Source organism: Artemia sp. Qi Xiang Cuo, chromosome 16 (assembly GCF_049724085.1).
Source record: "Artemia sp. Qi Xiang Cuo chromosome 16, ASM4972408v1, whole genome shotgun sequence".
Taxonomy (NCBI): Eukaryota; Metazoa; Arthropoda; class Branchiopoda; order Anostraca; family Artemiidae; genus Artemia; species Artemia sp. Qi Xiang Cuo.
In genome coordinates this window covers 23,329,910-23,344,104 of record NC_142809.1, presented here as the reverse complement: position 1 = coordinate 23,344,104, position 14,195 = coordinate 23,329,910, and the positions used below count along the sequence as shown (strand labels likewise).

The window sequence follows — 14,195 nt, the reverse complement described above, 5'->3', positions numbered from 1 at the left end:
TCTTTTAGGATGACTTGATCCCCCAAAGTCCCCAGGGGGAGGGCTGAAAGTTATGAACTTTACTCAATGTTAACATATAGTATTGGTTATTGGGAAGTATACAGACTTTTTCAGAGGAGATTTTTTCTGGTAGGTGGGGGAAGGAGAGGGGCGGGGGCTAGATGGAAGGATCGGTCCATGCAGGAACTTGTCCAGGGGGAAGGGATAGTGCGAGGAAGGGGGCGCCGGATTTCCCAGCATTATTAAAGAAAAAGATCAGGAATTAAATAAAAAAAAACAAGTTTTTCAACTGATCAACTGATTGTGATTAAGAGGTCATTTTTAAAGAACTGGAAAAAAAATTCGAACTATAGTTTAAAGAGCAGGGTATTGACTAGGGGGCGAACCCCCTAATATACATTTTAAAAATTTATTAATATATAAGTTCGTTACTTAATTTAATTCTAAGTTACGTATATTTATTACTAATAAAAACGTTCGTAAATAAAATTAAACAAGTTTCGAGAAAGCCATTTAACCAAATATAATATGCAAATTTTGTTTTAATTATTCATGTACGGTGAGCCAAAATCAAAACCTGTATTAATTCAAAAACGTTCAAATATTAAATAAAAAAAACAAGTTTTTTTTAACTAAACTTAAGGAACGACGTTAAAACTTAAAACGAACATAAATTATTCCGTATATGAAGGGGGCTGTCCCCTCCAGTTTGACTTTCTCACAACTCTATTTTTTTAAACAATAAAAAAAACTTTAGCGTAAAGAGCGAGGCGTTGAGGAGGGGACAGCCCCCTTCATATACGGAATAATTTCTGTTCGTTTTAAGTTTTAACGTCGTTCCTTACTTTCAGTTAAAAAAACTTGTTTTTTTTATTTAATCATAATAAGAATGAAAGATTTCTCGGAATTCTAAATGTATGTCATATATTTTTACATAGTATCAGCATTTCAGAACAACAGCAAATAAACAACACCATTATAAAGCAAGCGACACACCTAAACACAGGTCGATAGAGGTGTTGCAATTTACCTCCTCGACCGATTAAAAAATTACCGACCAAAACGGTACTTTTTGTATTTTCGAAGTTTTTCATCAGCTTTTTTAATCCAGATTATATTTGTTCAAATGATAAATAAATAAAAAGAAGTTTTATACCTATAATAAGAACAAAAAGTGGTCTAGATCGCAATTTTAAGGCAGTTTCACTGAGAACGAGTGATCAAAGAGCAACTGTCCATTTTATTAAAGTTAGTGATTCAAGGTGCGCGTGGGTGGTGATCACCTCAACATTTGTATCTCCCTGGTAAATATGTGAAATCTGAGCAAAAAAATTACTTTTGGTTGTGTCAAATTGTATGTGTAGTGGTGGGATTTCTCTTATTTTTTTTCTTTTTCTCGGGATTTGCTTCTATTTTTTCATTAGTTTTGAGAGAAAAATTCAAGATGATCTTATCATCAACTTTTTCTGTGAGATGGAACAGAGCTAATCAGGTATAAACTCTGAAAGAGGACGAGGAAAATTAAACTTTTCCCCACCTTAATTATTAGGACAGAGATTCCCTGGGAAGATTTTTATACCAGTTCGTGACTCTAAACCGGTTTTAATATAACTTGAAATAGAAGAGTAGTAGGAAAGAAATTAAACGCCAACTGAACCTTATTGACTTTGGACAGAGATAAGAAGTATATTTCGCAATTTTTTTTTCACGAAAGAAATATTAGAGAAAGATGCTATGACCATTACTTGCTGGATTTAGATTACTAGACAGAATCCGTAAGATAGAATACATAACATGCTATTAACAAGGTTAACAAAAGGCCAGTTAATATATATACATATATATATACATATATATATATATATATATATATATATATATATATATATATATATATATATATATATATATATATATATATATATATATATATATATATATATATATATATATATATATATATATATATATATATATATATATATATATATATATATATATATATATATATATATATATATATATATATATATATATATATATATATATATATATATATATATATATATATATATATATAATATATAATGTATATATATAATATATATATATATATATATATATATATATATATATATATATATATATATATATATATATATATATATATATATATATAGTTTATTAACCCATCAAAAACAAAGGCAGGTGGAGCAAAACAAAAAGAAAACAAAAGATAACACCACTTCAAAATAGATAACACAAATATAAAAAGAAGATATATGTTAAGCAAAACCTAATCTATTTGGCGCCCTACGTTTTTACTTATATTCATGGAATCTCGAAATAAAATTATTTTCTGCTTTCTAGTCCATTTTGAAAACGATCTAAATAAAAATATATTTATTATTATTTGTGTTTTTATGCTTTGGTTTGATTTAAATTTTTTATCATCCCCCTCCCGTGTCCGTGGGTTTGGCAATATTACGACGTTAATGTATAATGATCAAGAAGTACTATAGCAGTGTTTTAGTATGAAATTGCATAAGGAAGAATTAGCTGTTAATCATTTTTGTTTTTGTAACCAGAACCCATTAAAAAAAATAAGAAATGCATTTCAATTTGCAAATAATAGCCATTAACATGACGTGAATATTTTTGTTTTCGACCGGAAATTCATTTTTCACGGTAAGTTTTTACGTTCCGTTGTTCTGTTAATTATTTTTGTTTTTAGATTGGCACTGTATTTGCAAAAATTTCTGCATCTCTTTTTTGTGTATGATCTTAGATTGTTTTAGTTCTAGTTAGGAATTTATAAAATGTACATAATCCAATTTCGAAGGCATCGTTAACTTCCCAATGTTAGTGATACAGATAGTAAGGTGGGCTGTACCCTGCTGATGCCCACTAATGCTATACACTGATTTCCACAAAGTGAACAGCCTCTCCTGCAATCCTTCAACTTTTAAATCCAACGTGTAGAAGTGTATTTAAATCGAACTTATCCAATAGATAAATAAAAAATCAAGGAAAAACACCTAGTTTTCTGCCGTAAGTAGGTACTTAGCCGCTTGAAGGGGGTTTCCTTTTTCCGGGGCATTTTCGAAATATGAAGGGTATTGTTCCCCTGGCTCAGAACTAATAGAATCGCATTTTATGTTCTATTTTATTTGTTTTTTTTCCATTTTTCAGTGAAGAAGCCTTCCGACAAATTCTTTGGGAGTTAAAATCTCTCCTTCTTATATGAAAGCGTGAAGGCTAGCAGCTACCTACTCAGCGCCAGAGGATAGGTCCGGATGATGTAAAGGAGTAAAAAAAAAAGATCAGCCGTGTTAGCTACTTCGCCTTCGGTACAAACTGTTAAGACATAAGAACTCATTTACGCTTTGCCTTCAATCAGTCTATTTCTCATTCTCTTCAGTTGTCTAGCCTTAGAGCGAACTCGTCTGGATATTGTGGACGTCGTAGGAAAAAATAATGACAAGCTCATGCAATGCAAACATGAGCTTGCATTGTTGTAATAGAACTAAATTGGAAGTTTCTGTTACTCTAAAAGTGTTCTCACCCGATATCACTGAAAAACAGGCAGCATATCTGGGGATCATTTTCGATCATCAGTTGAGCTGGAAAGCTCACCGTGTAAAGAAAGTGTTAAAAAGTCACAGCTTCTGTAATCCAGCGCCAGACAAGATTATGCACAAAGGTGACATATCTGGTAACACATTTGTCGGACTTGACCTTGTAGAAAATTTTCGAGAAAAAGACGCAATAAAGAGTACTCCCACATTGCAAATTGCTGATGAATGAACTCAGAGACAGCAGATACGAAATGGGAAAATCTAAAGTCATTTGGACTCCTGTAACTCATTGCTGTATAGCCATGAGGAGCTGCAGATGCCCAAGGAAAATACTGTCCCATCACTAAAAGCTGAAAGGCAATTTCCGATGGCCATGATGGATGAAAATGAAGTGGAGTAGGAGAAAGTGCTACATCACCAAAACAATAAAATGATCTGTTATACAGATGATTCTTTAACTCATGGAAAAATTGGGAATGGAATAAAGATATACCAGAATATCCCTGATTTGATTGAGCAGATAACACGTTATCGCCTAGGGGAATTTGCTACGGTCTTCCAGGCCGAAATGTCTGGAATAGAACAGGCAGCTAAAAAAACCTGATGTAGATAGAAAGTGGTGTTGTGTATATAGTGACAACCAAGGATGTCTCAAGGTTCCTGAGAATCTTGAGAGTAGGCAAAAAATGGGTTAGATTGGAATGAACTATGTTACAGACCATTATTCAATGGAAATCAAAATTACTCCAGGACACTCTGAGCCCACAGGTAATAAATTGGCATACGTAGCTTCTAAGGCTGGGGCATCACTGACATACTATGTCGTGGAACTTTTCATTCCCATCTCAAACTACTGGAAAGTGGCAATAAAAAGATGGAGCTACGAAAACGCAGAGCGAAATTGACCTAGAAAGGTGGCATGCAACGAAATAAAGTATGTGATTATGAAGTTGAACTCCATGATGACTTTGCATCCTCTGCGACTTAATAGGTCTGAAATGCGATTGGTTGCTGAAACCATTACAATTACTGGGAATTGTTGAAAAAATATCACCTGATTTGGCAGAGTCGAGGGCCGTTGCTAAAAAAGTGAAATGACCAAGACTAAATGTCTCTTTAGATGTCTGACCAGGGTTAGATACCAGGTGGAAGCATTTCATAACTGTATGATACGCTTGAGGACATAGTTAAGGAATTGGTAAAATAAATATAATTCCCCCTGTCACTTGTTAATTTGTTGTTGTTTTATTGGGGTGGGGGGCAATGTGCCTTTGTGGCTTAAGCATTGACTCGATATTGGTGAGTTCACACACACCAAAAATAATAAAGCCCATTTTGACGAATGTATTCTGTATACTAGACATCTTAGTATATTTGTTTCTTTGGAGTAAACGAAATGTTTTTACATGTCTTTTTTTAACACTTTCGAAAGTCAAGGAGCAGACTACAAAATATCATTATTGCTACTGTAAAAGGTTGATTTGTAGTACGCAAAATCCATTTTAATTGAACATATAGTATCCTTTTCAGCAATTCATTGTGCATACACGATTTGTCTGCCAGTTCAATATTGAAGGTCGGGTTTCAACCGTTCCAGCAAATGTCATCAGTGACACTATCTACTGTGATGATATGGAGTTTTCTTATGCATCCAGACAACCAAACATTACTGCCACTTTTGCAGTTATCTGGGGAGGTTCAAAACCTCTTGACAACCCTGACAATGTTCACAGTAAGCCTTTTTTTTCTCTTCTGTAAAACTCTAGAATATGTACAGAAGCTTGAAGTGTGTTAGGTTGATTGCTTACTCGATTGTTGGTTTGTAGGCCAACCAATATCTACAATTCGTTTTCATATGTGCAAAACAGTTTTGGAGCATAACAATCGTAACAATTTTGTTCATGAATCTATAACTTTACGCTAAGGAGATCACTCATACCGGAAATAACCTTGTTCAGGAGGTTTAATATGGTAGAGGCTAGTAACAATATGGACTAGTAAATTGTTGACTTTATTGAAATACTTATAGTATATGGTGATCATTCTTACTGAAGGGGAGAGGGGCACTACCAGAAAAAAAATTCTTTGATGCCCCTTCCCCTCTTAATTTTTTTATCGGATTATAGCAAGTATGTTAATTGCATATAAGAGCGTTTTAGTTTACTATTTATGTAAAAGGGGGTAGAAATAAATCCTTTAAAAAATCCTGGAACTGAAAGATTTAAGTGACATCTTGTGTGAATTTTGCTATGGCCTTTTCCATTTGTAGCTTATCAAGATTTATTGAATGATACAGCCCTGAAAATCTTCGAAAGTTATTTAAAAACTAGGTTAAAAAGGATATTGCTAAAATATAACTTGGATATTTTTAAATTTAAGAAATACTCGTGTATGTTACTCAAGATTTTCTATGTTTTTTTTTACTTCTCTGTTTCTCTTTTCTCCTTTTCTTGTTTACTTTTCTTCAAACTGAGGTATTAATGAACAAAATGCTTGTTTTACGTCAACTAACGTGAATAAAAGAGTATTAAGAACCCTAAAAGTCTCAGCAATAGAGAAGTCTCAAAATTAGTCGTTTCCTTTCCCCGAAAAGTTGACTTTTTTTGCGTAAGAAGTGTGCGCAGTATGAGACGCTTATTTTTTTGCATTTCTTCAAATTTTTGTGGACCTTCAAAATTTTTATCTTTCTCTTACTAAATTTCTGTGAACATACCTACTTCCAGCTCTACTCTAGAATTATTGTCTAGAACTAGTCTATCATTAAAGTCAAACAAGGTTTTCAAGCTTCAGGGTTCAATAGGGTTTATTAATAGCAAAAAGAAGATTAACGAACTATAAATATACTGTTCTGTGCCAAAAGGCACGTTGAGACACATAAACATTAAAGATTATTTAATAGCATGTGGTACAGCTACCACTTCACTCTTCGACACAACCACACACCTCAATAAATGAAAACAGTCGACCTTAAAACTAGGGTTCCTCCCTACCTCTCTAGATGTACAACCACATTACCTAATTAAGGTAAAAACAAACTTGGTAAATATTGAACTAACGCAGTTATCTGGAACTATACTTCTACCGTGCTAAATAAAAAATAAGTCATTGATGCATGAATTTCTCGGGTATTTTGGAATTTTGATGATGTGGTAATAATTAGTTATAGTTTGAATGGCTGCAGAAAATTACTTTAATTCAAAAAATGAATGTGATCCCCAGGCCCAATTTCCAGGATAGAACCATGGATCAAGTTCCCTCAGATGACTGAGAAAATACTAACATTCTCCTGCCCGGTTGAATCGTATATTTGTCAGGTTATAATCTATTACCATTTCATTTTGTTTCTGAGAACTAGTTCCAGTCAAATGGGCCTCTTATCTCGAATAACCCAGACAAGAAGTTTTAAGTACTATCGAGTTCATCTTTTTTTTATGACTCCCGACGTCGTTATGTTTAAGATTCCTGTCAGCTGATTTATGAAGCCATTTCTCTGCTTGATTTTGCTTTCTATCTCCTCGCTCAATGGTCTATCATTATATTTGATAGTATATAACACTTCTCGATTTATCAAACTCAAGGTCACAAGTCATCAAATTTAGAATTTTAACAAGCTTATTTCATGTTAAAAAAATACAATTAATTGAAGGGGATAATCTGCAAAAATCTTAAAAAGTATTTTAGGGAGCCTCTTCCTCTTCTGTCAGTTGCCCCATTTGCCAAAGCTAGGTTGAAAGACTCGATAAGACCATAGAAAACAGTACCAAGTCAATGAAAAAAAAGCAGTAATGATAAAAATCAAAATCTAAGCAAGAAGTCAAAAAAGGAAACTGAATAAAATCACTAAAAAAAACAAGTTTTTCTAAAACACGTAAATAGCTTTTTAGTCCCTACTGAGCAACTTGTGAATATCATCAATAAAGCCTCTATTCTTCGATTCCCAAATGCTTGGAAATTTAAGTTTAACATCCCCAGACAACAGTTTCTTTTCCAATATATTAGAAAAGTTCTAAAAGGCAGTGAGCCATTTTCAGACACAAAAGTAATTCGTCCCCATTGTGAGAATAGAGAAGATGTGACAATTATAGAGCATATTTTATATGAATGCCAGTGTCTTTCTCATACAAGACTGTCCCCTCCTCAACGCCTTGCTCTTTACGCTAAACTTTGACTCTGTCTCACAACTCTATTTGTTAAAACAATAAAAAACTTTAGCGTAAAGAGCAAGGCGTTGAGGAGGGGACAGTCCCTTCCATATACGTAATAATTTCTGTTCGTTTTAAGTTTTAATGTCGCTCCTTACTTTCAGTTAAAAAAACTTGTTTTTTTTATTTAATACTTAAAAAAAACGAAGCTGTTTTGTTTTTCATCAATCTAACAACCTTTAAACAGGTTCTTTTATAGATCTGAGTGTTTCAAACTTGGCTGTGTTTTGTTTTTAGTTTGCTGGTCCATTTAATGGTAGAGGTGTCATTTTTTTGCGTAGACACAGCAAGGGTTCACTCATTAACGACTACATAAATACCATATTTTGACTAGCTGATCGAATTTTTAATTGTTGGAAAAGTAAGGAATGATACATGACTCCAAGTTTGAAACTGCAATTATGGCGCTTCCTCGAAATAGAAGTTATGTAAAATAAGCAGATTCTTAAAAACAATCTCTTTTTCTTAGTAAAACTGTCAAACTCTCTTTCAGTGGGTAGAATATATTAAATAAATACCTTGATATACTGTACAAATAGTAAAATGTGTAAGATACACAGTACGTGGCACGCATTTACTCGTATCCAGTCAATCGTTTTTTTTTTTTTTTTTTTTTTTTTTTTTTTTTTTTTTTTTTTTTGTCGCAATAGTTGAATGTTATACTGTGCAAATAGTAAAACAAGTGATATATACAGTACGTGACATTGTTTTACCTGTATCTAATAAACTTTTTTTTACAACAAATAAAAAAACGGCGTAGTATTTTGTACAAATAGTAAACGAATGATATATACAAGTACGTGGCATGAATTTGCTTTTATCCAGCCAAGATGCTCTTATGTCATACTATGTGATTAAACCTTATTTTCTATTGGTGTTGAAGTTGCAGTTTTTTTAACTTTATTTTCGTCTAATCAAGCAATAAATCGTTTTTATTATTTCTAAGATATCAAGACGCTTGAATTGTTTAAGCTGTTTAGGAGCCAGATGGATTGACCTGGCAAGTGAACAAATCGATCGACGGATGTTCACAAGGGAGAAAAATGATAAATAACATAAATTGCTGGTTTTGTTTTCATTATTCCAAGAATCTGGCATAAGAATATCCAGTATAATTGTAATGTAAAGCAGAATTCCGAAATTAGTCCTTTAGTTCAAATGACAGTAAACTATAGTTTTTTTTTAATTATTTTTATTGAACGATGTAATAGGAATAAATGTTACATTTTGAAAGTATAATTTGCTTGGGAGTAGGACTAGAAGCCTTATCGAATCCCTCATTCGCTGTATCAATCCCTCGTTATTCTGTGAGCCGTTCGTGAAAGCATCAACTTATAATAAACATCAACTTCCTACAAGAATCAACTTCATTTTAATTGTCCACTTAATAGGACAAAAGTGCTGTTCTATTTTCAATACGAAAATAAATTAGAAAACGGTTATTCAACAACAGCAACATAAAAAGAACAAAAAGCAGAAAAAAGTACCTATATTATAAATCGACCTTTATTTGATGATTTTCTATGGTTTCGAATGGGGGGGGGGGTGTTGAAAATCTGGTTAAGGGTTTTCGGAAATAAGAATTTCAGTGGTTTGTTTTTATTCCTATATTATAAAATGCCTTTATTAGATATTGATTTAGATTCATCAAAAATCTGTTAGATTTAGAGAAATCAGGTTCATTCCGTTTTTTTTTTTATTTTTTCTCCTCTTTTTTTTGTGCGCTTATGGTGACCTCTAGATGCCTTACTGAAATCTTGTGATATTTTATTCTAATTTGTACGGCATTGTCAAATTAAACCGCTGTTTAGTTACATTATGTTTTGCAAAGTTAAGTCGAAGCGTAGAAGATTTATTTTTTTCCTTTCTTCTATCCTTTTTTGTCTTAATTTATAATTTTAGTTTTGATATACCGATGCCGCGAAATGGCTGATAATTGTGGTATGTGTCTTGCCCTGCCTGGAAAATACGGATGTGGCTGGTGCCAGGCTTCAGATCGATGTGAAGTTCGCGAACAGTGTGGTGGTGGTGCTGCTGGGTGGCTAGATCCTAATCAAACATGTCCAAATCCTCAAATTACTCATTTTGAACCCAGACTGGGTCCATGGGAAGGCGGCACCAATATCACCATTACTGGTAAGTAGTATTACAAATCTACATTGTTATAATTTTTTGTAAATCATTTTAATACATATTTACGTTATTCCTATAGGGAGCTCCTGCGAAATAATACAAAAAAGGGGGAAGGTTCTTTCAGCTCAATAAATTTAAATGAAATTGAATTTAATGGTTGGTATTAATTTAGTGATTTCCTTGTATAAACATTCAGAAGTGTATGCTAGTAACTTGGAGGAAAATAAACCACACAATATGTTAGGATTTTGGGGACGATATCCTCGCAATGGAATCTGGAACTAAAAAAGTAAATTGGTCTTTTTTTATACCTTTCCCGTAGCTCCGTATTACGTCAGGTAAATAGTTGTACTGGTTGAAACCGTGCTGAGCATACTTTGTAAACCCATATTATCTTAAGCCGTCATGGAAAAAGTGGGATAGCATAATAGCAATGCTACTTGGCGGTTTTCATGACCTTGTGAAATTTGTTGGCAGATTTGGCAGCTTCTGAAATTCTGTCGAATCCTGCTACAGGCAGCTTTGGAACTTCTTCCATACTTGACCTTGAATGTACATTCGGACTGTTTTCCTAATATTGCTAAAGCTGAAGAAGAAAACATGCCCGGCTTTGATTATTCGACAAACATTTGGATTTTGAACGTCTATTTGCTTTTTATTTCCAAGATAAGAAAAAAGTGTGTCAAAACATGAAATTGATTGAGCTAATATTTAACTGAAGTGGCCGACCTGAACGCTCAATGACTAGATAGTAGTTTTTATTTGTTTGTTTATATTATTAGCAATGTATAGAGATGCTGTAAATTATTTAGAGTGGCTGTTTATACGTTTTAATTGACACTTCCTTGGCACTTAGCTATCTTAATACTTGGCCACATTTATAATTCTAACTTTTAGATTTAAATATATAAGAAAAATAAGAGCTGAAACCATTGGCGTCAGTAGGGAGACAGGGAGACCTTCTTCCTAGATTTTTTCCCCTCTCTCTATATTTCGAAAAGTGTCTTTTTGGGAACATTTTCCTTGAGTGGGTGTTTTCGTTGATAATACTTTTTTGGAATTTTCATCAGAAAAATTGAAAAAACGGAAATTTTGCCCCCCCCCCCTCCTAGATATTGAAAAATTTTGTTAATTGACTGTGCTAGTTGAAACTGAAATGACTGTTAACCATGAATTCTAATTTCTTGCAAATGCGACTCGAAAGAACTGAAGAACTTACCCTTTTGTTTATCAGTTGAAATTTTCAGGGTCTATTTTAATTGACATATGACTATTTTAATATGACGTTTAATTGACATATACTGACATTTCTTCCTTAAAGTTTTGATAATTTTTCATTTATGAAAGTAAGAAAGGTGAAAACATTTCAAACGTATAGGGGCTATCAGCCCTACTAATGTTAATTTTGGCTCCTTTTAAGCTTGACTCAGCTATTTATTGTAATTTCTGATCGTTTTCGGTTTTATTTATTTATCGACGCATATTTTTGGTAGTTTATGCTTGGGAGATTATTTAACTTTGTTTCTGGTCATTCTTGGTTTAATGGAGCTCTTTATTTTTCTTCGAAAAACTTTTCTTGTGGAAAAGGTTTTTTAAATTAATTTCTTTTTATTTTTCGTGACATAGTCTTTTTCATGGAAAAAATAAATACTTTAGATCTTTTCAGTTTTTTTTCTATAAGAATCCATAGTTTGGGTTGCTATTTATATGTAGGAGAAATTTTTTCAACAATTTTTAATCCTGACACACAGTATTTTTTCATTCAATTTTACAGCTTCTGAAGTTGAACTGAAAAATAAAACTTAATATGCTTCCCAATAGATTCTATCTATGCTCTTTGACAACATGGATACAATTACGTTCTTTTTGATTTATTTAAATTGTAAGGGCAGGAGTAGTAATATTAGCATCCCCAAAATTTACAACTTAATACTCCCAGTCATTCTCGATATATTGCTGAGGTGTCTTATTGGCAACCACAAACACGATGCCTTTTGATTTATTTTAAAGCAACATTTATTTTTAAACCATAATCAGCGAAATGCATAATTATGAGGGGCTGACATGCCTAATATCCCTAAAAACATAGCTGCTGGACCGTTCTACTATGCTGAACAAAATGGTTGTCTCAAAATTTTGACTACATGCATTTGGAAAATGAATGGGCTCGAGAGAAGGGCTCCTTGCCTTCCAATCTCTTGTTACTCTTAAAGAGGGTACCGTACATTTTTTTTCAGTAAAGTGCAAATTATGTTCTGATCTAGAGAAGGCATGGGGGTTGTCAGCCCTACTCATGTTAATTTTTGCTCGTTTTGAGTTTGAATCGGTTATTTATTGTATGATCTAAATAAACGAAATACGTTTGAAATGTTTTAACTTTAATAAATTGAAAATTACTAAAACTTTACCATTCTTTTTTCAGTAAAGTGCAAATTATGATCTGGTCTTGAGAAAGTATGGGATTGTCAAAGACATAATTTCCAGACCTTTCAACTACACTGAACAAAATGGATATCTCAAAATTTTGATTAGATGTTTAGTGGGAATGGATGGACGTAGGGGGGGGGGGGTACTTGTTGCCCTCCAATCACTTTTGACTAATAAAGACGGCACTAGCCCTTTCAATTTCCAATCGAATGGACCTTAAGTTTTTACGACCTCAAATGGTCATCTCAAATTCAGATGTATTACGGGAACATACGCGGTTTGGGGTGGGGGTGAGGGTTATTCACCTTTTGATCACTGAATCTTAAAAAGGGCACTAGAACTTCTGATTACCAATCCAACGAGCTTCCTCCGAAGTTTATACAATTACCCTTTCTATATATACCTTATATTCCCCAGGGCATAACTTAGGGCTATGGGGGGGGGGTGGGGTCATCCTCAAAAACATAATTTCCGGTCCTTTCAGTTACGTTGAAAAAAATGACTATCTCAAAATTTTTATTGGATATATTCGGGGAAATGGTGGGCGTGGGAGATGGGTTAGTTGCCCTCCAAGGACTTTCTACTATTAAAAAGGGCACTGGCCCTTTCAAATTCCAATCGAATGAACTGTTTTTGAAGTTTCTACGACAACAAATGGCCATCTCAAAATTTCTATCAGATTCATTTCGGAAAAATACGAGATGTTGGGGGGAGGGGGTTATCCACCCTCCGATCAGTCTGTGTCTTAAAAAGGCGCTAGAACTTCTGATTACGAATCCAATTAGCCCTCTCCGAAGTTTATGCTATCACTTTTTCTATATATACCTTATATGCTCCCAGGGCATAACTTACAAGTCTGGCCCCGCGGACTGTTGGGGGGGGGGTTGCCATCCTCAAAGACATAATTTCCGTACCTTTCAATAAAATAAATAAATAATACATTGTTCCCACATCGCTCTTTACTTAGCTCTGCCTATGATTAAGAGTTATGGGGTAAAAGCATGCACCAAGTTAAACTTATATAAGGAAACTTCTACAAAACTTTGCAATTTCGTGACCTGGAACGTATATTATATTTTCCTCTTTTTTTTAAATAACAAATAAAATTAATTCAGTACGAAAATATATAAAAAGATAATTAAATTGTACTAAACTAATCCCGTTCAACCTATTTCAAAGGAATAGTTTAAGTAGCTCGTAACTCAGATATAAATTAATCAAAATGATCGATTGCCTTTGTGTTTTGTCTAAGCTTATTCCAAAGCTTAGACGCTCTGTATATAATCGAGAAACCAGTCCTACTCAAAACCTGGCGAGGAACCTTAGATTTATTTTTTGTCCGAATATTGTTTTGATGAACGTCAGTCCTCTGCCTAAGATTTACCTGTAAATCAATCTAGCCTACAGACATTACAACACGTAACATAAGAACTACTGCGTAATACTAACAAAAATGTATTTATTATTAGAATTTTTTTTTGTTTTTTAATGCATCGTTCATTTACAGTTGAAGCGAAAATATTGAAATGTAAATATTTTTAATTTCGGTGTATTTTCACTGCCTTGTTGAAAATTTCTATTCTTTTTTAAATTTATCTCCGTTTCAATTCCAAATGGAATGGTAGTGTGGTCTAAAAATTATTCATGTACGCCATTCATCTGAATGCTGCGAAGTTTTTATATTCATTAATTGAATTTCTCAGCCTAACGACCTTTTTTTATGTTTTGGAAAGGCGGACGGATAACCTAAACCCATATGCCTGAATGAAGGCACAATATTCAGATATTATACCGTATTTTGTACTGTTTGTTTTGCCCATGTTCAGCTCAGTACCATGCCAATTTTTAGAAAAAA

General features: G+C 33.3%; 1 protein-coding gene across 2 annotated transcripts in view; it reads left to right on the top strand.

Annotated features, from left to right (window-relative positions):
- PlexA (plexin A) overlaps positions 1–14,195 on the top strand; it is a 339,500-nt gene that overhangs the window by 202,196 nt on the left and 123,109 nt on the right. The window contains exons 10-11 of one of the 2 annotated variants that reach the window (XM_089102579.1): positions 5,109–5,310; positions 9,683–9,916. In XM_089102579.1, coding sequence (XP_088958705.1) covers positions 5,109–5,310; positions 9,683–9,916 — 436 coding nt within the window. Of the gene's footprint in view, positions 1–5,096; positions 5,311–9,682; positions 9,917–14,195 lie in introns of both variants that reach the window. The other variant, XM_089102578.1, reaches the window with a different exon arrangement.